General features: G+C 37.2%; 3 protein-coding genes across 4 annotated transcripts in view; all 3 read right to left on the bottom strand.

Annotated features, from left to right (window-relative positions):
- LOC139134406 (ATP-binding cassette sub-family C member 9-like) overlaps positions 1-27,818 on the bottom strand; it is a 53,532-nt gene that overhangs the window by 7,986 nt on the left and 17,728 nt on the right. The window lies entirely within an intron of this gene.
- LOC139135334 (ATP-binding cassette sub-family C member 9-like) lies at positions 1,609-12,078 on the bottom strand. 2 transcript variants are annotated; one of them, XM_070702676.1, is made up of 8 exons: positions 11,270-12,078; positions 8,960-9,090; positions 6,156-6,234; positions 5,913-6,021; positions 5,649-5,752; positions 4,819-4,952; positions 4,138-4,200; positions 1,609-2,418 (listed from the first exon to the last, which is right to left on the bottom strand). In XM_070702676.1, exons 1-8 carry the CDS (start codon positions 11,565-11,567, stop codon positions 2,284-2,286), a joined length of 1,053 nt encoding a protein of 350 aa, XP_070558777.1. In that variant the 5' UTR covers positions 11,568-12,078; the 3' UTR covers positions 1,609-2,283. The 2 variants fall into 2 exon arrangements, with proteins under 2 accessions (XP_070558777.1, XP_070558778.1); XM_070702677.1 differs by lacking the exon at positions 11,270-12,078 and adding an exon at positions 9,908-11,011.
- Positions 14,990-27,782, bottom strand: LOC139135333 (ATP-binding cassette sub-family C member 9-like). Its single transcript, XM_070702674.1, has 10 exons — positions 27,641-27,782; positions 27,149-27,352; positions 26,601-26,679; positions 25,169-25,274; positions 24,792-24,890; positions 20,900-21,065; positions 20,442-20,579; positions 19,653-19,881; positions 19,062-19,269; positions 14,990-15,190 (listed from the first exon to the last, which is right to left on the bottom strand). Exons 1-9 carry the CDS (start codon positions 27,722-27,724, stop codon positions 19,169-19,171), a joined length of 1,206 nt encoding a protein of 401 aa, XP_070558775.1. The 5' UTR covers positions 27,725-27,782; the 3' UTR covers positions 14,990-15,190; positions 19,062-19,168.

Raw genomic sequence — 27,818 nt, 5'->3', positions numbered from 1 at the left:
TGAGAGCATATACGGAATAAAAGATAACCCTTTGCCATTAATGTTAATTATATAAACTCTTTGAAAGTGGCGTTTTCAATTGTTTCCATAGTGAATAAAACTCGACAGAAGTCAGCTGTATCTGACACTCCTAATGTAATATATTATGCCCGCAGATGTAGCACCTGAAAGTTGCTACATCTGAGGCTACATCTGAGAAACACTCGGACACTTTCTATTTTCGGCTGAAGTTAATTGCCTGTGCATGTCGACCAACGACGCGCATCTTAAATTTCTCAATTCTGCACTCTACCAAAATTCTCATTCGTATGGGTAGTAGTAAAAGAATAGAAGGTATGGCACAAATAATCGCCCTGAAGTCAAAAACTTAAAAAACAAAACATCCACCCTGAAAAAATTACACCGGTCGGTCGAACATATTCCCTTACTACTACCCAGGTTCTCCCTAATGCCTTCGGCTCTTGCCTTCGATCGACTATCAATGCAAACCTACAAGCACCTGTTATCTCAACATCATGGGATTCTACGTCAATGCCTTTCATTGCAATTTAATTTATTTTCTCTGAACATATAGGTGGAGAAGTCAGGGTTAAGCCAATCTTCAATCACACACAACTAGAAGTCATTATCGAGAAATCATTTTAAAATTCTCTGATGGTGACAATTACTCTCACTCTGTATTCAATGTTTGTATGGCTAACAGTTATGATATGATGTAAGGGAAGGCAAACCCGAGAGAGAGAGAGAGAGAGAGAGAGAGAGAGAGAGAGAGAGAGAGAGAGAATCGGTTGGTAGGAAGGGCGTTGATTTCGATAAATGTAAGTGTCCTAATTTCGGGCTTTTGCATTCGTACATCATTTGTTTGTGTCTTGTATCTCTTCGAAGGCGTTCCACTGGCAAATGAATAGATGAAAACAGCACCCATGGCCCAGTCATTGCCCTAGCCTAGAAATACCGGCCTGAAATGTGAACACGCAGGTAGTTATCTTACCAGCTGGTAGCAATAAAAACACACCACACTCTTTCGGAACCACATAGACATGAATGAAACACGTACAAGTGAGCTATGCACTCCTTTTGCTCGCAGTTCGTTTTGTACACACTTCGCTTTGCAGAACACACAAATTAAGTATTTGCCACTCGGCATTCACCACGTGGGGGTGTTCTACAGTAACTCACCTGGCCTTTCTGTTGTCTCGTCGTGTCAGTACGCCATACCAGTGAAGTTATCGAGTAACGCCATACCAGTGAAGTTATCGAGTAAATACCTGTGGAAGGACGAAACTCCATTTTCATGAAGAAACGGAAGGTTCGAATTTGGAGGTGTGATGGTAAATCAAAAGATTGAAATCAGATATGTAGGGTGAAAAATATGTCTGCTTTGCTACCTTTTCCAAAAGATTTCCACATCGTTGGAGAGTAAAAATCTGGTGAATGATTGGAAAATGTATAATACACACTGTCTTATTTTGAAAATATGTAAAAGACCGACGGAAATCTACATCTCCTCGTGACGACCTCCTCTGCAAGATTTCAAGGTGGATTCATAACTTGTTCAGTGTATTTGGTGGTGACTATACAGAAAAAACGACGAAGTCAACGGCACTTGAGGTGTTAAAGCCATTGATTGCTTTATTAGCACTGTAACAGCATTACGATGGAGATACTATTGGCATTCACTGTTTGGCCTAAGCGTCAAAATTTACTGACAACCTCTGTTTATTCTGCAACCTTTCGAGCAGAAACCCACGTCACTAAGTTACAGAAAAATTTGATTCATGAATTACCATGCCAATATGCCAGCGAAAGAAAGCAACAAACAGTAGTTCATATCATTCATGATTAAAGTGAAATACACTAAGATGTTAAATGTGAATATATTCTGATTATAAGGATAATATAAAATTTTGAAAGGAGTCACAATAAGACAGGAATAGACAGGCGTATCTTGCTTGTGAAATATACCTGTAATAGTGCTCTAATTAACTTAAAAGTATCAGCGTATCCACCGTCCATTAGGGAAAGACGACACTTTATAAATGCCTGTTTGTTTTCTTTACGTATCCCGTTAAAGTTATGTACCTTTAGTGTAAAATCACCAGACACTGATAACAAAATTATGGCATCATATTGCTAAGCTTCTTTAAATGCTCATACAACAACACATAGAGACTCTCATGAAAATATCCAAGAATATACTCGATCGGAATTAAGCTGATTAATATCGAACAACGGAATCGCCTCCGAATACTTGTCCGCGCGTGTGATTGGGGATTGTTGAGATCAACTCTGATTGACCAAAGAAGCGAATTCACTGCCGTCTTGAATTTGTAACTTCTTCGGCGAACCAAACTCAACAACTTTACCTTCACTCAACACCAACACGCTGTCTGAGTCTAGAATAGTTGATATGCGGTGCTGGAAATTAAGACACAAGATATTAATCACTCTTAAAAACAGTAAACCGACTGACTTTAAAAACCGCACACACATCGAAATCATTCACAAAATTTGTATTAAGGCCAGGAAGAAAAATAAATTGTTCATCGGAATCGCCGCTTCTACTTTGGCATATTTGGAATTTTTTTTGATCGCGGCAAATTCTTACTTCCGCATTACAAATATTTTTAGTACTGCCGCTGGTGGCGCCCTACACTTTGTCGGGTTTTCGCGGGCACGGGATTTTGAATGAGACTTCCGACGTGTTTGGACTTTAATAGTTGACCGCCAACACGTTGTTGTGACGTCTGAATTTGGCGAATCACGGCGCAAAGTGGGTCGATTTGGCCAGAAATTTCCTCGTTTTGTAAAGGTTAGTACATGTCACACCATGAGTATTAATTTGATCGCCAACATTCGACGTGATGGCCAACAGTTAGTTCCAAAGACGCTATTCAGTGTTTGTCCTGATATTACGTTCGGCGATTTGTTCAACAAGATCGTGACAGCAGATGGACGGTGCATCCGATCGAATGAAAATTGCATCGAAAGTATAAAAATTTACGGCAATGACAAAACACATGGTTGCGTCGATGTTAAAGTATCATTTGAAGCTTGCTGTTTCTATTGTGGAGTACAAGATAGCCTTCTGAATGATGACTATATAACTTCACTCCGATCACAGTACAATGTTGTTAAACCATTGTGTAAAATGTGTAGAGACAGTGGTAAAGAGGCCAAAACATGGGGCCAAAGTAAAATGAAAAAACTCAGATGCTAGGTCCCACCAGGACAATATTAAAGGACAATACTGAATTGTTGGATTTCAGTGATTTGCTGTACATTTCAGTTTTATTCTGGGAGAATGTTGAAATACTCAGAATATGTTGTGCAAACACTATATTATTGTTGGGAAATATAGTATTGAATTCAGTTACCAGCATCAGTGTTTCTTGTCTGAGATATTTCTGGTAAAAAGGGAAACAATTATCTTGCCTTGTCTGCATCTGTGCAAAAATGCCAGAGAACCGCGTTTACCTTCGGCCTAAAAAAAAAAAATAAAAAAATTCGCTCGCCGCTCCTGGAACTTGGTCCAAAAAATCCGATGAACAAGATTTTTTTCTCTGGCCTAAAGAGGAAATATATTCAAAAAGATACTTCGCACACTTGTCATGCGGTCCGATATCAGTAAAAATAATCTTCGGAAATTTTTTTCGAATTAATTTCCAAATTTTGTTTTGATAATGCATGCATTGGTAAATACATTAACAATTACAATGGCGCGATTGAGGACAGCCTTTTAAAATCTTACAAAGGAAAACTGACAGATCAGGAGATGCTGAAATTCTCACAAAATTTTCATTTCGTCAAGCACAGGGTCGCATGAGTATTTGCAGAAAGAATACCCGTTTGTGTTTTTTCACTTTTGCCAATAATAGACAGTGTATTGGCTGGACCAGAGGAAAATATCATCTGTGTGATATATGTATCAAATAATGGGATTTTATCTACTTGTTGTGTAAAGTCACGCGTTTTGGACGTGATTTCTTGACATCGCCGTGACGCCTTGCATTAAAACCGCTGTAACACCAACTTTCATAACAAATGGTTTCTGATATTTTGTCAGTGATCTTAATCATTATGAAATGATCGAAGTTGGTATGACTGGAAACATGGAATTATAATGCCACTACTTACATCGATGGTTAATACTGTCCTGTCGGCGAATGCAGTGGATATGACACTTTGTAATATTGCGTCCTAAACAATAGCCAAGCAGAAAGACAACTGTCACTTTCAAAGTATGTATGCACAACGAAAACCGGAAATTATTAAAGTTCGTAGGTATACGAACGTATTTTACGATGTATCAGTATAAAATGAATGGCAAAAGTTTTGTAATTCATCTGATTTTTTTTCTTTTGTAAGTTCGTATTATCATTAAAAACAAACTCGACTGCAAAATGTCACAAAGAGTTACCTATAAAGATTTGAAATGGCGAACATTATAGGTAATAAACAGAAGAAGTTACTGATGAATCAACTTTGTTTTTTAATAAACAATTGAACCGTTAACGACACTGTGCCATGAAATTAATCTCAGTATCAATTCTCCAGGAAATGCCCTAGCGCCATGGGAACAGCGTGATTTAAATCCCACTAGGCATGCAGTAAGGTGCGTGTATCGACTGAATGACACAACGATATTTAGATACTATACTGAGAAATCTACTAGAATGAAGGTATATTGGATCTTTGTCGATACTTGCGGATGATTTTAGAATGTGCATACCATCAATGTTAGCAAAGAGACATTTTGACTCTTATTACGTTTGCAGTAATCTTAGATTACTTGATTTCCTTCAAAGAGATACTGACCGTCTTAACATCGATTGATGCCGTCGCTTCGTCCATAACAAGGATCTTTGCATTCCTGAGAAACGCCCTGGCAAGGCAGATCAGCTGTCTTTGACCAACACTGAAATTATCACCTTCTTCTGAGACATGTGAGTCTGGAAGTTCAGAAGAAGATAAGCATAAGACAGATATATATTTTGGTAAGGATAAATGATATGTATATAGCATGTAGTATTACACAGTATGAATTATTATATAACATCGATAAATGTTGTTTCAATGTATGGGAGGTTGTAAATCTAGTTACTAGCAATAACGACCACTAACGATCAGTAATCGGTATCGGAGCTAGAACTAGATAGAACGCGACGATAACGAGCAACAACGAGCCAAAAAAGATCTTTCAATAAATTAGACTACAACCGCAGTACCCGCCAATCATGGAAATCACACCCTCTAAAAACGTAAAGTACTCACCAGAAGCGAGCTGCACCATGGAATAGGACAGAATTCACTACTAAACACAATAATTAACGAACGAGAACTTGCGAGAACTAATTTGAATAAAGAATCGTCAGGTAAGTTTCCTCCCTTCAAGTTATCAACTTGGTCATAATTGCAACAGAATAATTTTTATGTTTCCTTCCTGATGATAGGGAATAGCGGATAAAGACCGTTTTGTTCGGTATTGTCCTTATGGTCTTATTGATGATTCACACAAAGGTTGGTCTAACTACCAGGGCTATTCTACCACTATTAGTAACATTAATATCTTATATTGCATAACATTCTATGTTAACAAGCATTCCTCTATGATTTTTTTCACGGCCCGTTAGATATACCGAGCTCACCTAGTCGATTGTCAAGTTCGGCAACAATCCCTTTCAACTGAGCTACTTCTAAAGCTTCCCATATTTCATCGTCAGTTTTCTTGTACTCGGGGTCAAGGTTAAACCTTCGAAAGAAAGAAGCGATGACAAAGGTTATCTTCAAATACCTGGGTAAAGTCTCTGAGAAGTGGAACAATCCTGAAATTCGAGCAAAATCCATTGATTTTGTATTGCTATGCCACACGGTCGATGGCTATTTTAAAGCTGTTTTGATTTTTAATTTACCTGATCGTTCCAGCGAAGAGCACTGAGTCTTGCGGTATGATGACGAGTCTCTCACGAAGTGTCAACAAAGGCACGCGGCTGATGTCAATCCCATCAATTACAATGCGTCCTGATACATACATACAACGAAACGAACATAAATCAAAACAGGATTCTTCGCACTTTTATTTTTGCTGGTTTGTTTTCCGTTGACTTTCTTCTCTTTCTAAATACATGCAAAATAAGAAACATCAGGTCCAATACCTTTGAAAGTGTTGATGATCCTGAACAGGGCAAGGGCCAGTGATGACTTTCCACTACCCGTCCTGCCGCAGATTCCAATCTACAAGATCAAGAGGCATATAGAGTTAGTTATCAATGACACCCTCAAGTTCAAGTCGATGAAAATCTCCCTAAAAGATCAACGCTTCACACGGACAATGTTGACATAAGTCTGGCAGTAACGTGAACAAGAAGTACACCTTTCGACTCTCAAGCATTATTATATACTCTCTTTTTCTCAAATTGTACAATATTCTTACACGATCCATACATTAGACGATCCAGTATTCATTGTGTAAGAAATTAATTTTATTTGCACTTTAACAACGATAACCTATACATAAGTATCGCAGTTACAAGTTATGGTTACAAGATAATCGTCGATGAGATAATTTTGAAGTAGAAAGGGTTTACTATGCGTATTACAGAACTAATATTTCATAATTTTAACAGCTGCGTCATCTACAACAAGTAAAGCTGTTTCTCAGATGGGTATATTTGATGGGTGTGGCTTGCATACGTTTTGCTCATTTGCATAATTAATGAGTTTAGAAAAAATGGATATACATTGAGAACGACTGCACAATGTTTCATGAGAATTGCTACAAATGTTGGTCACACCAGGATATATTAGCCGTGGAAGGTATTTCGGGGTAACATGAAAGATAATTGCTAATTTGCATATTTAATGAACTTTCCTAATTGAGGATATATATCTGAATTGACTTGACCAAAGTTGATGAAATTCGCTATGTACATTAAAGATATTATAATATAAAAATATTGAAAGTCGTTAAGCATTTTCATTTCAGCCAATCTTAATTCGCATATTTAATGATATTTCCTATTTAGGGATATATATCTTAATTTGCATATTTAATGAAATTTCCTAATTAGGGATATATATCTGAATTGACTAGGCCAAGGTTGACGAAATTTGCTAATTATAATTAAGATACTATGACACAACATTCTTGAAAGTCATGAAGCATTTTTACTTCAGCCTATTCCGAATTTGTATATTTAATGAACTTTCCTTATTAGGGATATATATTTTGTCGAAACTTGCTATGTACATTGAACATGCTATGATACAACATTATTCAAAGTCATTCTTGAAAGTCATTCAGCATTTGTGCTTGTGCTAATTCCTAATTTCATATTTAATGAACTTTCCGAATTAAGGATAAGTCTATCCTTATATATACATTCTAAACTAAAATGTTCGTCAATATGCTAAATAAGCAAATTAGTTATCAGCTGATGTAAAATGCTATACGTTTTCTTTAATGTTTTGTCGTGGTATCTTAAATTAACACTGCAATTTTTGCGAATTTTGTCAAGACTATCTTTATTTATACATTCTAAACTAATGTTCGTCAATATGCAAAGTAGAAATTAGATTATGTAGGAATGTTAACTGACTTTCATCACTGTTATATCATAGTATCTTCCATATGCATAATATATTTCGTCAATTTGGTCGTGTCAATCCAGATATCTAACTCTAAGCCGCAAAGTTCATTAATATGCAAATTAATAGTTAACCCAGTGGCGCCCTAACTACGCATGCGAAGGTTTAATATACGTCCGAGTAACCGGAAGTGCACCCAACTAAATACGTGCGCGCTGCCATGTTTTTGAGTGCTTGGACATAAATACTAAACGTGCAAATTATTTTTTTCCACCCGCCATTATTAAAATATATACGGCCATTAGCCAGTAAGTTTTATTCTCCACCTCGTCATTGATACAAAATATCGTTACCGCCACGCCTAAAAAGATAAAATGAGAGAAACTGTCGTGCATGTTACCAAGGTCAAGAATTTGAAGACGATCAGCGTTACGGTCAGAAAAGTGCCCTGTGTGTCAATAACTAAATGCAAAAATTGCCAGTTCTACACGAAACGCTAGTTTTCAACTTGCAATTGGAAGTTTGGCAGTACAGTTGCAATTGCAACGATAATGATGGCACAATACATCCCCTATTAAACACAGTGGGCTGTTATCATGGTAAAAATTGCCAATTTATGTTCAACTTTTTGAGGGTAACCTTGGTGTTTGAATTTATTGTTTACGCAATGTGTAGTGGCAGTATTAATGTATATAGCAAGTAACAATTAATTCCATCTTATTCTTTCTTATTACTAATCAAGAATCAACACTATTATTGACCATGTAAGCGACGACTGTGCATCTTCAGAGGGGAATGAAAGTTCTAATCTTAACCTCTGGCGCGACACCAAGGGTTGAGCCCTAGGCCTATATAATATTAATTAGCTGAGGTAACAGTGAAAAATGACTTTCAGTTACTGCAATATCATTGTAATTTCAATGTACATACCATGTTTCATCAATTTTGTCAAGTAAATCCAGATGTAAATCCCTATTATTAGGAAAGTTCATTAAATATGCAAGTGAGCATTGCCGTTATCATAACACTTCTACATGACCTTGAAATCTGCCAGATGGTTCCTTAATTGACATAAGTAAATAGATTCATAGAATATGATAACTGCCATTCTGAGAATGTATGATTTCTTAACAAATTATCATGGGAATTATTACTAATAATGCAAGCTGCACCAACCCAAAAAAAATCAGGGTTTGCCATTCCCAAACAGATCTATGTACAAGATTTGGTTCAAATACAATAACCCGTTCTTGAGATATCATTCTAATGGACAGATAGACGGGCAGACATACGGACATCTGTGCGACATGAGCTCACTTCTGTAAATACGTGAACTAAAATGACGAGGCCTTTCTAAACATTTTATAGTTACCTTTTCACCGGCTTTGAAATTAACATTGACATCTTTTAGAATGGGTTCTTGATCAGCTGCATATTTGAACGAAACGTCCTCAAATCGGATATTCCCCTTTTCTGGCCAGCCAGGTGACGGAGTGTATGTCCCTTTTGCGGTTCAAAGCAAAATAATGGAAGAAAAGTCATATATAATATGTATAAAGTTGGCAGATTGAAAAATAATTCTTTATAAAATAACTTATTTTCGGCAAAATATCATAAACGTCGTTTCAGATTCAAACTTGTAGGAGCAATCAAATGGTAACCAAACAAAATGTGTCTTTTTAGTAGCAAATGAAGCCTATTTAAGTCCAAGTAACTGATATGTCATAATTATAATTTATTTACGTAACAACTGCAGTATCTTGTGTACTCCGTAAATTTTATTACATGGCGTGCCATACATCTCCATGTTATCTAAATTTGAATTAAATTAATTACAGTGCGCCACACATGATCTGTTTTGATTTTTAATAGTTTTTGTTTAAACATACTTAGTGGGTATATAAAGAAAAGATGATTGCTACAGTAAACATCAATGCCGAAAAACAGGAAAAGTACACGCACTGAGGCTTTCACACTCCGCCTATTTGAATAATGCATATATGGTCTTGCTTTTTTGTATATTGAAGAGCACTGCACCAAACGATACGGAGTTTTTAAACTAATATCTTGATATCTCAACGGCCAAGTTTTAGACAAAGACGCAAAGTAAATTGATATATGTTATACTTTCATTTCTGAATTAGAACAGAATATTGATGAATCTGCCTTACCATACCTTGATTACATTGAGCTTATGAAAATTGACAGAACGTTGTTTGCATTTCACAAGAAGTCAATGAACTTTTGTGTTTCTTCGGAATACTGTAAAAGCCGTTTGCCTGCTGTATAAAACGAAAACTACCAATATATGGAACACTACCTCTGTATTCCTGTGGTTGGATATTTGTATAGTGCTCTATCCTTTCCAATGAATTCATACTCGTTTCACATTCCGCGAACATTCTCAACATCCAGGTCAAATCTCCAAACATCTATTGTTGTTATTGACAAGAATTGAATGAGTGTTCAGGGAAATCATTTCCAAAACTTTTGAAGGGATATGGTGAAGGAATCCGAATTTTTCGGACAGCAACAATAATATTCGACTTCGGAGTAGAAGGGGTCTTTTATTACAGCATTGCTGCTTGGAGTAAACTTTCAACTTTGGACAATAGAGTACATTCCAACAGAAAACTTTCGTTCCAGCTACAGAAATAACACAACGTTTAAAGTGAATAAAAATCCAGCAACAGCGTGAACATATTTTATGATAATTAATAAAGTTGTGAAACACCGACCAACACAGACAATATGTTGGCATGATCCTGAAAATGTGTTGATAACCCGGACATACTCTTATTTCGACTCATTTAATCATTGTTTTAAAAAAAGGACAAAGGCACCAGTCTTGAAAGACTGAAGCTGAAAGATCTTTCACTATTTTGTTAGAAAGACATGACGAGACTCTGATCTTGGCAGAGACAAACCGCCAGCACCAGAACTCATTGGTTGTATGTTAATAATCCTTTACAAGTGAACTTACAGGTATTTGACCACTCTGTAAACACTGCTGATTTTACATTTCAACACATTAACACTATGTTTACTACCCATATCACAAATAGTCAGAGCACGAAATTTCAGTTTTACTTTTTTTTAATATTTTGAAAATAAAATATCTCACAAGAGTTGACTCTGTTGTCCACTGATAAAAGTTTGCTGAAATGGTCTTCTTTTCTAACGTTGGTAGAAACTTGGGTGAAAGACGATCCATTATTCTTCTACAGACATTGATAGCGCTTTGTTAATTACTTTATTAGTTTCGCAATCCAATGTTTGTGTTATCGGGATTAAATTTCTACCAAACGACGTTGTTCCTATCTTCCTGAAACGTTACCTCAATCAAAATCTGTAGTATTACGTTCCTAACATAAACGACGGCATCATCATCATCACCATCACCAAGATCAACAGCTTGTGCAGCAGTACTGTCACTGTGACAATACTGCGACGAATGAACAATTAGCGATATGTCATAACTCCTCTCATTATTGTATTTTCGATAGCGAAAATGTCCACTTTCAGTATCTAAGCTATGATTTTGGTAAAAACTAAAGGAATATAATATGGAATTCACTTTGGCATTTTACAGGGATTTATTTTGTCGTCTTATTGAATACGATTGTTTTCGAGCCACTTGGCCATGAATGGTGCAACTAAGTAGTGTCAAGAACGTTCTTACCGCTAACGTGAGTGCCAATCCAACCCAGCTTGGTTGAATCAGTCCTTGTACACAGCTGATTAATGATCCTAATCCAGAAATTAAAACCACCACGATTGAGAGAAGGTCCTGCGAACGTATAAGAGCAATTGTTTGTGCAGGCTTTAATAAAATGAGATATATTCAAACCATTAAAAACCTGTCGATGCCGCAGGATGATAAGCCTGAACCCTGTTACATAGCAACATATTTTGCTTGGAAAGGATGCCGCTTTGAACACTAGTAACTGTTTACATAACTCGACCAAGTAGTCCTTCATGCTTGAATTAAAAATGGATGTGCTTTTTCTGATAGGATACCAGTCGCTTAATGTACTAATTCTCTTACAATAAAATGATATATTTTTTATTTATAGTTAAAATGTTAATGAATCCACAGTAACGGTTCAAAAGTTGATGATAATTTTTAGAGTTATAATTCCAGTCGGAACCATTTGAAGAATCGCATATCTTTTCTAGCATATGTCTAGGAAAAATGTAAAAATGCTTGAAAAGTGGCTATTCTTAGAAGCTATCGGTATTAAAAGGCGGAAAAACAAAATGGCTGTTCGGGCCTATAAAATACGTGACGCGATAAATTTTTCACTCGTATCAGAACATAGAACGTACTTAGGATACTTGCACCGGTTGGTTGCGACATGCAGATAATCTGCCAAGATTAAATCTAAAAGTCTGACACGTAGGTATGGTTATCCTTTGTAGGTCAGAGACAAAAGGGTCGTTGTTCATCATTTTTACGTTCTAGCAAAGCTACAGAGGTGGCGAGCGATTTGTTTTTACGAACAAGCAAAATTACCCATTAGTTACATTGCTACTGATGACTTGGAGTCTAGATTTTGCAAAGCCTAAACAACAATAGAGGCATACAATATACGGGCAGTGTTGACAGACCAAATTCTGACCTTTTCCAGCAGCTCCAAGAAGAAATAAAAAATATGATAATACGCACACAAACAAGTCCTTAAGTTGCTGCAATTCAAAACTATTCCAAAGTGGGTGAAATAGGAGCTACAATTCCAAAGAAAAAATTATAATTCTTCTAGTCCTTACAGTGCCACTTACATGTCGTCGAAAGTTCTCCGAAGATGACGGATCTTGTAATACTAAAGTGGGTTTAAGGGAAGATTTAAAGCATATGCTTCTGACTTGCTTCTGACACTTACCAGACGAATAGCCGACCAGTAGTAAGTATCAAAAAAGTACAGTCGTGCTGTAGCATTACTGTCGATGGTCTGGAGTATCCGTTTCCGAAATCGCTGCTCGTCTCTGAATAATAATGATAACAGTATAAAATTGTATAAAGGCGCCGAGTGAGAATTTTAATTGAGTTACCATTTGCCATTTGTTTGAACTACAATATCTGGTTGTACACCTTATCATGTTGAAGTATCCAGTATTCAGCTTATCGGGGAGCCTGTGTATCTATACTGTGCATTTGTATCATGGACAAAAGAACTTCTGTCTGAACTGTGATTCAGTCATATACATTAACAGGCTTTGTTGTAAAGTTGAATATTGTGTGTTTTAGTATGCTGTAGGGAACAGCATCAAACTGTAGTTGACATAGAAAAGAGAAACATTGAAAATATATAACAGTTACAGCTTCTGTTCCCTGTCACAAGACAAGGTCTACTTGCTGTTTCTCTGACGGAAATTCAATGACATTCGTACTATTCAAGATTTTTCAAAACAATAATAATGAATGCAATAAAAATGATTCCAGAATTTGTTAACAATGTCTAATATCACTACGATGGTATTTTCTAGTATTGGTATTGACTTTAGCTTGTCTGTTATAGATATTACAGACGATGGAACTTCTGTCTGTGATCTATATAAAGTAGCCATGTACGGCAATTTTTAAATATTTGATATTTGCAGAAAACAAAGAAATTGGCCTTCATGAACTGCTACCAGTAAGACTTGTGCTGGCGTTCATACTACAAAGTGTCATAAAGCAGGATCCAAGTTTTGAAGTTTGGTAGAGTAGCAATACTTTAGTTTACTTAAAGGATTAAGTGGATGCATGTTTGGGTAGATTATTCCGATGTTGGTATTTATGAAAAAAAATCTTTATAAGTCAAAAGGTTACTACTCTATGGAAGTTTCTCATTCTCATTTTTAAATGGCAAAGATTGAAAGACATCATACAAAGAAGTGATTAAAATCAAGAGAGCAAAATTGAAATGACTCCTGTTCAGAATCTAGGAAGTTTATTGCCAAACAAAATTGAATTCGGGCACAGGCAATGTGCACTACTATGAGCTTCACATATAAACGTGCACGGTCCATCATTTATTGGTTAAATTGAATAATTTGCACACTTTTTTGCAGGAGCAATAGGAATTTTGAATCGTTAAAGATTTTTAAACACATTTCGTCCTTTTGAACCCCCCCCCCGAGACAAGAGGGAGTATCATTAAATGTAAAAATGTACCTAATGCAAGGTCTTCCCGAACTCCCAATGATGCCCGAGCGGCCTCCCCGATGAAACCCTGTTCGGTAAATGCATTTCGTGCAGACATATCATGTTAAAAACGTATGTCTTTTCTGTGATTTAGTAAATTCATACGGTAGCTGAACGTTTCATCACTATCGCTCTAAAATAAACAGCATTACCGGAACGAGGAGGTACGTAGGAAAGGCCTCTTCAACAAAACATAGTCAACATACCTGTAAGCTCTGATGATCGGAAGTCCCCCTAACGTCTCTGTGAAATGGGCGAAGATGGGCGATCTCGTGATATTATCCAAACGCTGAAGCTCTCTAAAATACATTGAGAACGAATAACAAAAATAAAAACAGAAAATTTCAATGCTGGTCAGTAATAGAGAAAACATGACTTTGACTGTTACAACCTCCTCGAATAGCATAGCCTTATTGAATGACATTCGTTCATATGTTTTTTGAGTGCATGGATGAAATTCGTTCACTATAGGCGATATATTTCCAACAGTGTATTTATCAATAACGTATTGGACATGACAGTTTTTTCAAAAAGTTATCTTTTTGGACAAACTGACAGCAGAGACTTCCTATCACCTCACCTGGACGTAGCAAGGTAGTATTTTTGGATAAGAAAGTATACTACCGATAGTGGCGCCACCACCACTATGAACACAGGCGTGACGATGGCGTTAACAACCAAACCGGCGATAAATGACGCTGCAACATCAAGAACGCTTAAGATAGCAAACCATAATTTCTGAAACAGATATTTATGGATAGGTTGTGAAACGTGTTTTGGAAGAGGCATCGAACTGTTCTAATGTAGGCTTTTATAACAATTTATAGAACACCACCTTCACGATGTCCTTGCCGTCCAACACATAAGCCTGTCATTACACTGAATTGTCGGCAAGCTCTCCAAATGGCGAAAACTCTATTAATGGCCATATCGATCATATACTTCAAACTTACCATATCTATTACTATACCATATAACATGACATGTGTTTCCACACACTTGTCATGCTATATGGTATTAGTATAAATAAGAGATCCTCAGTGACATTTTGACGATTTCTTGGTATAAAATTCCACTTTTACGTGCCAGGTAACTGAGCTGTACATGTTCTGGCCATAAGCTACATAACTTTGAGGTAACTTTGATGTTGCACGGCGCTATGAACAGCACACTTACCTGATCAATGACTTCTGTGTCATAGGAGAAGCGGTTCAAGATTCGACCTATTGGAGTTGTATCGAAGAACCTCATCGGTGCATGGATTATGCTGTGCAAAAGCGCGAGATGGATACGTTTAGCTGCCAATATAGAAAACATGATCTCGGCAGTATATAGAACGATCACAAAACCAGCGAAAGATAAAGTTAAGACAGTGTAGCCAACACGATAGTAGCGTGACTCTTCCTCGAGTTCGCCCTGTAAAAGAAAGTAGTAATTTGCATTTCGAAGTCCTGCTAATATTGAAACGTTATGTACAATTTTATTAAGGCTGCATTCACAAACACCTCTGTAGGAGGGATTGACAGGAGACTTGAAAATATCAAGGGTATAAAGGATTTGGGAACTTAAAGGGGGACTCGACAAATAACTTTTCTTATTGATATGACATATATTTTGGGTTGTCACTTTTAAGCCACAACGTTCGGCTAAATTCTTGGTAGTTTTATTTTGTATATCGGCTGCAGTTTCTTGTTCTACTCCCTGAAGCACGTTGTAAAGTCCAGCACAGCCATATGCGTACAGTCAGCATTATTGTTGTTCAAAATTGAATTCAAGTCCAGACTAGAATCAATAACTATGACGTTCTTTAAACTTGCATACACAGAGTATTTACTAAACAGAATTTTGCTATTTTAGCATGCTGTGGGGGTAGAACAAGAAACTGCAGTCGATACAGATAACTAAACATACTTGATTGGCCAAAAGGTACACCTAATGCCCCTTTTATATAAATAATTGAGTGCAGTTTTCCTGACAGGCGAGAGAAGTATCCTATTTCCAAACCTTCCTTATGTGATCGCGAAGGGATGATAGCTGCAATGTTTACCTTTGTTTATAGTTTGGCCTGCAATGGTACAGAGAGCAATTAGTATTATTGTTTATCACGAAACTTATGACAGATTACAAGTCAATATTTAGCAACACTTAAATCTATACATAGGTAAAAATATACCTAAATTTTACAGATGTAGCAAGTTTTGTCAGAGAGACTAATTAAAAGTTTACTGCTGGACTACCATGAGAAGGGAAGTAATAATTATGGCGAAATTCAAATATCATATTTGTTGTCCTCATCTGAACATATAAAAACCCTATTTGAACCAAGTACATTTGTATCGGATTTCGGAGACTTATAAGAGCACATATATATAGACATAGATACACTTATACTAAAATATTACAGAAATAGCAAGTTTTGTCAGGGAAACTATTTAACAGTTTACATGTAGACTATAATGAGAAGTGAAATAATAAATTTGGGTGAAATTCCAATATCATATTTGTTGTCCACATCTGAACTTCCAAACACCTTATTTGAATCAAGTACAATTCTATCAATTTTCAAACACTTTTGAAATCACAGATTTGGTTAGTTCAGTATTCTTAAAAAAATATTCATAGTTGTCTTATCGACTCCACTATTTAGTGAATCAACATTTGCTGTGTAATTCCAGCATAAAATTTCTCTCATACATATGCACTTGACACCACCCTATTGTAATCAAGTACAGTTATGTCAATTATCCAACATCTATATATGCACCAATATTGCAATTTTATATTTGGAAAAAAATGTTCACAGTTTCCACATTGACTCCTATGTATAGTTGATGAACATCTTTGGTAAAATTCAAAAACTAAATTTCTCGTACACATATGCACCTGTAACTACCCTAGTCTAATCAAGTACAGTTATGTCAATTATCCGACGTCTATATATGCACAAATATTGCAATTTTATATTTGGAAAATTGTTCTTGCTTATTGTGTACCGTGTATAGTGGATGAAACCCATCTTTTGTAAAATTCAAAAAATAAATTTCTTGTACACATATACACTTGTAACCACCCTATTATAATCACGTATTATTATATAAATTATCCAACGTCTATATGTGGCCAAATATTGAATATTTTATATTAGGAAAAAATTAAGTCTCCTCATAGATTCCCTTTTAAGTGGATGAACATCTTCAAAAATCAAATTTCTTTTGCACTTGTATCCTGGGTTCACCCTAAAATGCCAATTATCAAACGCCTATATCCATAGATATTTGCTAGTTCTATATTTGGAAAAACAACTGTTCATAGTCTCATAGATCACATGTACAGTGAATCAACATTATTTGTGAAATCCAAAACTTAAACTTTTTGTACACAGATGCACTTTTCACCTACGACTTCTACCAACGGTTTTTTTGCATGAATTATCGAGCATATATAAATGTACAGATATAGCTTGTTTGGGGCAAAATTTTAGTATCAGCTACATTTTGCCTTCCTGAGGGGGACTACAAAATTGGAATTTGAACGCATTGTGAGTTTGTTGGGGGATTTGATAAAATCTGACAATTTTTTGCATCTTCCGCCCACTCCTCCAGAGATGTTTGTGAATGCAGCCTAAAATCAATGCTTTTGAGTACTATGAAGTCCTTCCTTTCAATAATCACAAATACTTTAAAACGATCAACGAAAACCTTATTGTTTCTGTCAAGGAGATACTTAAAAAGGCTTAAGTCTAATAGTGGAAGCAGTGGGCTTTTACACTCAGGTGGGGTACAAATTGACGCCTCAAATTTCCTGATCAGTGTGAATCTTTGAACTCCATTAATACCAGTTTGGTAACAATGATGCTTAAAGATACACAATTTTTAGCTTTGCAAATTTGCTTTACATAAAAATGATTTGTCCCTTGAACAGGCTTTTTAAGAGTTAACTTATTCTTCGCTACATTCATTTTACAATGGTCAGCATATAAATAGTGTGAATGGACTGACGTGACCTTGAATGAACATGAAATTAATGTTGTTCAACGTTCTCTTTTTATTACGCAGTGTCATGGTGGTCTACATGTAGCTACAGCGGGTACCTTTTAAATGCAGTCAATGCTTTGTCCTTGTCGGCCATGGCACCAAAATAAAGTTCGCATCTTATGAGCCTCGAAAGTGGAAGACTTAAACTTTTGCTCAAACTTTCCTCAAGGGATCTGTCAACCACTCCCTTTCAAAATTAATAATAAAAATCAGGGGTTACCGTGCTAAAACAAATTACCGAAGATTTGCAGATATTCGAAATAAAATATGGTTGCTATCCCTGTGTTAAACTCCATGGATAAATATGATTTAGGAAAACTAAGATGGTGAAAATGTTACTCACACTAAGACACTCACAAACAGTAGATCCGAAAAGAATTGTAAACGTTTGAGAGTCTGAATATATGTCCCAAAGGCACATTCTACCTTAATGAATAACGCAAGGTATTAGAATTTCATCTATACCTTTCTGAAAGCTGGGATATTTCATTTTTCATTGCTCGAGCACCCTGACAATATTGCCATAGTAAACATGACAACAGCTCCTCGGGTAACACCGAGCACTATTTTAATTGAAGACAACCTCATTCCGGTAGCTGGATATGTGCTTTCTGTAAACAAAAAGGTCTACGAAAAGCCTATAGGGTTCGGTACCTTGCCCATGGACTAAAAGTTTAATAGGTAGTGTCCATAGTGCAGTGTAGTTTGTTTGAGCTGTAAACTGCCAGCGCCTCAACTTGATGGCACACCATGGCTACATTATAATGATTTTATTAACCATGGGGGATAGGAAAAATGTTCGTCTCCTAGGATGAGGTGGCAGTAAGGGTGTCTTGGTCTCAGGACATGTTTCTTGTTGCTATTGTTTATTTCATTTTTAATACTTTTCACTATGATATTGCCAATAAAGATTTTTGGTCTTATCATGGCACTGGTTTTGTAAAATATTTTTTCTTCTCTTTGTGTCATATATTTTCCAATACTAATCTTATGCTAAGTTTTTATCAATATGTTGCGTCTATTATCTGATACGTATGATTGCCTAATGAGTCAAAGCAATCTGTGGATGCTGTCACCGGATTATTACAAGATTAACTTTGACAAAGTCAACAACGAACGCATAAGAAAAGGTATAAAACATCTTGCATCGATCTTGCATTCTTCTCTTTATTATTTACTGCGTGGGGATTTGCTGTTATTCTTAAATACTATATCGCCAAGGCACGCTAAATATTTCTACAGCAGTCTCATACCTGGGTTTTATTTTCGATGTCAACACCGGCATCTGACCAGGTCGAGAGCCAGAAATTCGAAGCGGCGTAAAACGAAACTTGAGCAACAAAAAGAGAAAAAATGAAAACTACGAGTGGATACTTGATTGCCTTGGCATATGTCCTGTAAACCTCCACGACACTGAACCTGTCAGCCTCTCCTCTTTTTCAATCAGCGCACCAATAGAACCTAAAAGAAAAACAACAGGAGCTATTGAATACAGAATGATCAATGTCGGTAGGAATGGAGTTCATAGCTTTCAGAGGCACGATGAACAAGAATGAAATCACAGCTTCTCACTTATATGCAAATGCCTTCTATTGCCTCCTTTTGATTATTTACGCCTCCAGCTTGGTTTAACAGTCATCCTATCATTCTGAATCTGGGACTAAATATGCAGAATACATATCGAAATCCCGGCACAGCAATTTCCATGGCAAGGGTTGAATGTATAATCGGGAATGAAAACAATACAATCACATGTATAGCAGTTCATTTTTTACCAACACTTTGTGAAATGTTTGTGAACCTATAATAATTTTTGAGGATTACTGATTGTCAGCATGTGTTACCATTTCCAGATAATTTATCTTGAGATCCTTTGCTGACGACACACTGTCCAAGTTCAAGTCTTTCATCTTCTGCACTAAGGACGCCAACATCCTCTGATTCGCTGTCCTTTTTAGACACCGAAAGTACACGCAATACGTTTTGCCAATCTGCGAACAGGTCCGGGTCATGTAGCTGTATTTCTTTAAGGTTGCCCTCTTTATCCACCTTGCCGTCATCCATCAGAACCACCTGCGTTAGGTTAGAACACAGTGAGGGGTTGACGTCTTGAATGCAATACTGTGTGTTGCATCATATTTGTTATTTTGAAGTTACAACAAATTGGTCAATCAAACAAACTCAGTGAATTTTATAGATTGTTTGCGATTACTGTCTTAGAAATCCATTTAAAATGTTTTGGTTCGGAAAGAAGAAATTATTAATTACACGGCAATTGGTCTCACAATGGTTGCACCGTAAGACGAACTGTACTGCATTTCTCGAATAGGTCTTTTGTGAATTCAAAAATAATTGCAAATATCTAGGAAAAGTGTATTTGTGCTGTTGTCGTAAGTTTAGATATGACAATCCCTGTGCTCAAGATATTTCATGTTAAATACAACATATATATATATATATATATATATATATATATATATATATATATATATATATATATATATATATATATAATATTCTTTTTCACAGGACCAATTAATCTACATAATGAAAGAACAAATCATCTAGTTTTCTTAGACGCCATCTGTTAAGGCATTTCCAACAGTCCGAACGCCGTTACAACAAATCGTTACCTTGTTTGCCAAGTGTAGATATTGCAGATGGTGTGTAACCAGGATCACCGTCCTACCTTCTCTTACAAGCATATCTACAATCCCGTGTTCAACGAGATGTGAACCAACGTGAACATCCAGAGCCGAAAGAGGATCGTCCTGGGATAAAACAAGAAAAAGGAATACGTTGTCTGTTGGTCTTTGTTTTATCGCAGATGGTCAAATCCTTTCCCAGCCAATTGCCACAAAAACATTAGGTAAATGCAAAAACACCTAAATGTTATTAATCCTCAATTATATTTTTCCAAATTCGAAAAATTATCTGATCAATACAATTTTTCAACGACGAATTTAAGCAATCATAATTTCTGTGACATGTCTTGCCGAGCACATGTATTATAAGATTCCCAGAGGCTTCCTTCCCTGATTTGCAATTGGGTTTCCATGGCAATATCAATCAATCATAGCATAGCAATTACCAAGAGTAGAGTATCTGTCTTTCTGTGCATAGCTCTGGCCATGCTGACTCGTTGTTTCTGTCCTCCACTGAGGTTGATACCCCTCTCGCCAATCTCAGTCATATCCCCAGCTGGCAGCATGTTAATATCCGGTTGTAGTGCGCATGCCTCAATAACCTCGGTGTATCTGATAGAGGAAAAACGACAGGATATTCATTGTTTTTTTTTACATGGTAATACTTGTCAACGGATTAGTATTTTTCTTTAGCTTTCGATTTTATGGAAAATAAATTCACCTGAAAGTTTGATCTTAACTTTACCATATGACGTGCGCCTTGTCGGCAGCCTCACACTTGAGCTCCTGAGTTTTGCTGTATTTCTCGTCTGTTTTCAACTTGAACGGACTCATATTGATACAACGCCTGCATGAATATTCACTGACTTGAACTGTTATCACCAGAACTCGGTAAATTTCTTATTTATCCTGCCTGTTTTGCAATAATTTTTGTCAACAAGTTTGTCTGAACTTGGCTTCATCTTCATACGTACGGCCAGTTGCATTCATATGCTAATTTCAAGTATGCAATACCATCGGAATCTGTTACACCTGTGCAACCAGTTCACTGCCAATACGAGATTACCTGAAGCAGTGTGGTCTGTTATTAAGTTATGTGGTCTCCGTGCCAAACCACCCACCCATAGAGGGAAGAGAGCAGGTGCCCGAAAGGGTATTGTCAAACCTGTAAGTTTTTCAAATACCAGCTCAGAAGCAGCCAATGGAAATGCAACATCTCCACAAGATTCTAGTCAGGCTATAACTACTGTCATGAATGTCTTCAAATCTCAGAGGCAGTCGCGCTTTCGTTCAGTACATGCATCTAACCTCATCACCGTCCGTAGGGAATCATTATTCTGCAAACCACGTAATATTCATTTCACAGTATGGAATGCTCGATCTGTAGACGGGAAACTACAATCCGTCTCTGATTCCATCATTGAAAACAACACTGATGTATTTGCAGTCACCGAGACATGGTTTAAAGAAAGTGACAACAACATTGCAGCACGTCTTACATCATCGCTAAGTGGTTACAACATACACCAAGTTCCACGTGTAAAACAAAGAGGGGGCGGCATCGCTGTTATCACACGTTCCACCTTAAAATTCACCCAAAATAAAACTTTTTCTTTCAAGTTTTTTGAGATCATGGATGGTAACCTGAATTTTCTGTCGTCTGTGGTTCGCTTCATAGTTGTTTAGAGGCCACCAAAGGGTACTATTAACGACTTTCTAAGTGAATTTTCCACCTTCCTTGAGACTGTCATTTGCTCGGCTGGAAGATTGATCATAGTTGGCGCCTTTAATATTCATGTTGACAACCCTGCCAACCCTGATGGAGAAAGGTTCTCTGACTTGCTTCATTCGATAGGACTTCGTCAACATGTGATCGGTCCAACGCATACCAAAGGGCATACATTGGATCTTATTATCACTAGATCGGCTGACCATTGCATTTATGACATCGAATCGGATTGGTACTTGCCATCTGACCATGCTGCTTTGCATTTCTCAAGCATATTTACAAGACCACAGCCACGTAAACTTCTCCGATCTTCAAGGAAACTTGCCAACATTGACATTGACATTTTTCAACGAAAGATTGCGTCATCATTACCTTCAAGTGACTTCGGACCACATGTATGTGTGGACGAACTTGTGAAGATGTACAACAATGCAATGGCATGGGCCATTGATGAGGTTGCGCCTGTTGTTAACAAGTACGTCCTGGATAAAGCTCGTGCTCCTTGGTTTATTGAAGATCTGTTACCGGAACGTCGGAATCTCCGTCAGCTTGAAAGACAGTGGAGGAAGACTGGTCTTGTTGTCCACGGGGAAATGTTTAAATCTGCTCGGAATCAGTACACGGCCAAACTGCGAGAAGCACATTCATCGTTTCATCGTAGTCGTATTGCTAATGCTGACACTAAAGATCTGTTTGGAATCATCGATGACATTGCCGGCACTAAGCGTGCACTACCTTCAACCATTCCGGAATTGGATCCTGTTGAGTTACCTGATATCTTTGCTAAGTTTTTTCATTCGAAGATTGAGCAGATTCGTGAGAAGATGTCATTTGTTCCACCATCTGACATTTCTGTTGACTCTAGACTCAGTTTATGTTCCTTTGAACCAGTAACCATTGAGTTTGTTGAGAAATTAATCAGTTCATTACCTTCCAAATCCTCAAGTCTAGATCCAGTACCAACAGTTTTGATAAAGCAGTGTTTACACCAGGTATCGCCAATAATTATGCATATAATTAATACCTCATTCATATCAGGTGAATTTCCACAGTTGTGTAAATCAGCCATTGTTAGCCATTGTTATCGAAGAAACCGGGTCTTGACAAGAATGTTTTGAAAAACTACAGACCAGTTTCGAACTTACCATACATATCTAAGTTGATTGAAAAATCTGCTTTAACTCAAATCAATTCACATCTGGCCAACAATAATTTATTTGCGAAATGTCAGTCAGCCTAGCGAGAAGGTCATAGTACCGAAACCGCTCTCATTAGGGTCCAAAATGACGTATTGAGGGCTCTTGACAAGCGGGATAATGTTATTTTAGTTCTTCTTGATTTGTCAGCCGCTTTTGACACCATCGACCATAAAATTTTGATACATAGACTTCGTCACAGATTTGGTTTTAATGGCACAGTTCTTAAATGGATTGAATCATATTTACAAGACAGAACGATGAAAGTGAGTGTTGGGTCGGTGGTGTCAGGAGTACAATCACTTGATTGTGGTGTCTCCCAGGGTTCCGTACTTAGACCCGTGTTATTCACTTTATACACAGCACCTCTTGAGGACATTATAATTAAACACAAGCTGGAAACTATGTGCTATGCTGATAACACCCAGTTGTATGTCGTCTGCTCACGTGATAATATCCCCTGTGATCAGGTTGAAAGTTGTATTCGGGAAATTCGTCTGTGGATGAGCAATAACATGCTTGCTCTAAATGAAGGTAAAACTTAGGTTATCAGATTTTCCTTTAAGTTTGTGAAGGGGAATCAACCACGGGAGTGCGACATTCAAGTTGGTGATGTCGTCGTCCATTCTTCACCTACAGTCCGTGATCTTGGCGTATTATTTAATTCATGTATGTCTATGAAACCACGCATTTCCAATTTATGTAAATCAGCGTCATTTGCTTTGTGGAGAATAAATAAAATCCGACATCTTTTAGATCAAGACTCGACAGAAAAATTAGTCCATGCCTTTGTAACATCTAGGCTAGACTATTGTAATAGTCTTCTTTATGGTCTGCCTTGCAATCTACTCAATAAGATTCAGTTAATCCAGAACTCGGCAGCACGTGTAGTTTCCAGAACAAAGAAATCAGATCACATTACATTGGTTACCCCTACAGAAACGTATTGAATTTAAGATTCTCTGTATTGTATACAAGATTTTACATGACATGGCCCCTGTATATCTTCAGGAACTATTAACCATTTGCTCTTCTGGTCGTGCCTTACGTTCTTCCGTTCATGGTGCAAATATGCTCTATCAACCCATTTGTACTACAGCTTTTTACGGTGACAGGGCTTTTTCCGTTTGTGCTCCACTTTTGTGGAATAGGCTGCCATTTTTATTGCGTTCATGTTGCTCTTTTAGCAGTTTTAAAGCTAATCTTAAAACACATCTGTTTAAACAGTATTTTTAGATCTTTTTAGAACAGTTTTTTACTGCGCTTTGAGATGTTTTTACATGTAAAGCGTTTTTTTAAGTAATAAATATTATTATTATCATTATTATTATGTAATATTGATCTATCGCCTGGAAGTTTGATTTACATGACTCACTCTCTGTAATTTGTGAAATCGAAATAGAGAAATTTTACCTTTTCTGGTCAAAGATTTCACCAAATAGAATGTTGCCCCGTAATGTGGTATTTTGTATCCATGGTTTCTGTGGAACATAGGAGACCCAGTTTTTCTTTCTGCAAAATACAATAAGACTTCAATAATGATTACTTTGAACTACCGGGAAGGTTTGTTGCACTTTGCGATAATATGTCGATAGAAGTTATTGTTCCGCTGGTATTTATTTTGGGATATCACAAAATGGTTCGTTTATCTTTAACTCTCCAGTAATATCAATATAATAAAGCAGAAAATGCTTCGGCCACTCCGAGAAAAAAATTCTTAAATATTGCTTCCTTGAACTGACGAATCTTATCGAAGTAATCTGACTAGCTGTCCGAATCGCCGTACTTACCTTTTGAACTGAACCATGCCAGATGTAGTGGTCATTTCTCCCAAAATGGCGGACAGTAAGGAGGACTTGCCGCTTCCAACCTGCCCAACTACCATTACAAGAGACCCTGGTATAGTGATGATAATGAGAAATGACAGAGAATTGGCCCAAAATTTAAATACAACAGGTCAGTGTCGTCGGTTCTCTTCGTAAGGTCAGACGCTCTCCAAAGGTTAAACTGATTACAAATTTTCGCTCAAACTTTGTTCAAGGAATCTGTAATCTGTAAATTATTCTCTTACAGAATCAAGAATAAAATTCAAAATGGTCACAGCAAAATGACCAAAAGGCACAAGACTACTGATTGATTTCCCATGGGCCACCACAGTAGGGTAAAGCTAAATGATCCTATTTTACAACATCCAGCGGCACAAATTCTCTTGACAGATGTTAGGTCAATGTCAGCTTGATATTTTTCGTGCCCCTAAGTCCACGGAAATTTTGAGTCAATGATGAAAACAGCGCTCTCGTTGGTGTTTTTACTACAATTCAGGTTCATTACTATGATTTCCATGAGTCTTATAACTCCTGTATTACCACAGAATGCTATACTCATTATTCACAACAGTCTGCAATTTGATTCAAGCAGGCAATTACCTTCACAAAAAATACTTGATCAAAGTTCAAAACCAAACAAGCATCCATGCAGGTATCAAGATAGTCTGGCAGAGACCCTGCGATTCGCGTTCTTCCCTGTTGGAACACGCGCGCGCCCTTCAGAGACGCGACGCGAATCCCAGGGTCTGGACGTTCTTGCAAGCGACCGGTCGGATTTCTGCCTGATCCGGGTACTTTATAGAACTCCACACATCCGTTAATGAAAACAAAAATGACAAGTAGCATAGCCAAATAAAATTAAAAATGAAAAATAAAAACATACCGCGTATATAGGTCTACCGGCTACTAGTATATATTCTCTCCGCCCAGTTAGATAGGTGTTTCTTTTGACGTCACTACCCTTATTGAATATTCATATACTTGCAAAAACGGACAGTCGCTGTGTCTGGCAGCGCGTGCTCACAGCTGCATAGCGTAGCCTTCGAATGCAGGCCCATCGTGGGCGCGCACGAAACGAGGCACAGCGACTGTGGAGAGTCTAGTATCAAGACTAAAAGTCAGCACTATTTTTCACCCGAACTATCTATCTTCGTGAAGTGAGTGGTCTTGTTCCATAAACTGATCGATTATTCTGATTCATAATGACTGTTACTCCTATGTTAATGTGGGGAAGACGATTTTTATAAAAAACAAGATAGAGAAAACTTCATTTACTTCACAAACTGCAAAATAAATCCACACGAGGAGCATACCTGGAAAAGGTTTAAAAAATGGTAGTCTGAATATTTGCCCACGAGGCACATTCCACTTTAAGTTTACAAAATATTAGACGTACCAACGGAAATCTGGATGTTGACATTGCTCAAAACAACTTTTGAACCGTCCGGATTCCATGAGAAAGCTCCATCGGTTATCTGTCAATACCACAGTGAATAGTCCTCGTTTTTAAAATAACAAAACTTGAGAAGTTGATAGTTGGAGAGAGAGACAAATCAGTCTTCACGACAGGCCATTTTCATGACTTCTCTAATGCTCAGTCAGTCAGATACAACGTTACGAGCCTTTGCACATTGCCAGCTGTATTTTGGTGTTGTGTATTCTATTCAGTATCCAACTTTTTAGTTCAGACTAAGAAATGAACACCTGCGGGAAAGTAAGGAGTTGTGGCAGTGCGGCGCAGAATTAAATTTATATCATGGTTGGTTTTCACAATGTACATTAAATCGGTGAATTGGTGAATTCCTGCAGATGGAAATATCAGCAAGTGAGGCAATAACTGTAAGGAAATGAGATGACACAGCAAAATCACACATATCAACTTGAAATACACACAATATGCTACATAAATGCCTTGGCATGGCAGCCCTATTGACTGATATTCACCTGCAGCGCAACATCTTCAGGGATATCGCTTTCTTCTAATTTTCTTTCAATGACTAGGGATCCGGATTCAAGGGTGCTAGCATTGTCGCCATTAATCTTGTGTAAAGAGGTGAAGTCATATTGTCTAGCTGTCTTCGGTGACGAGGAGTTTGTCTTACTTCGATTTTGGCCATGTGTTCTAGTTATCTCTGATGAATCAAACACCTTCAAACAAGATTGATTGAGAAATGAAGTACTCAATTATTGTATGTGTCACGGATATAAATCCCCTTTAGTCACGCTCCCTGAAATGAGGACTTTAGCGGTGTCTGCTTTTAAAAGAAAGAAAGATGGTTTATGACAGCTCATCACATCAACGTAACAAATAGCATAAATATCTGCGTGAATTTTGGCACCTATTAATATGTGTTCAAATAATTTTATGATTATAAATGCGTCACACGTCAAACAAGAGAGAGAGAGAGAGAGAGAGAGAGAGAGAGAGTACGATACCATGCCCTGGTTGACATCCTCGGTGTCATCACCGTCCTCCACTATTTGTTCATCGATATCGACGTCTTCAAAGCCTCTCGTCATTGATAGAAGTCCGTTCACAGCCTCTCCTATTTCATGTGCTTCGCAGAACGTTTGTATCCGCCTCTTAAAAACTATCTACTGTTGATTGACCAAT

This window comes from Ptychodera flava, chromosome 6 (assembly GCF_041260155.1).
Source record: "Ptychodera flava strain L36383 chromosome 6, AS_Pfla_20210202, whole genome shotgun sequence".
NCBI lineage: Eukaryota > Metazoa > Hemichordata > Enteropneusta > Ptychoderidae > Ptychodera > Ptychodera flava.
This window is presented reverse-complemented; position numbering and strand designations above follow the sequence as displayed.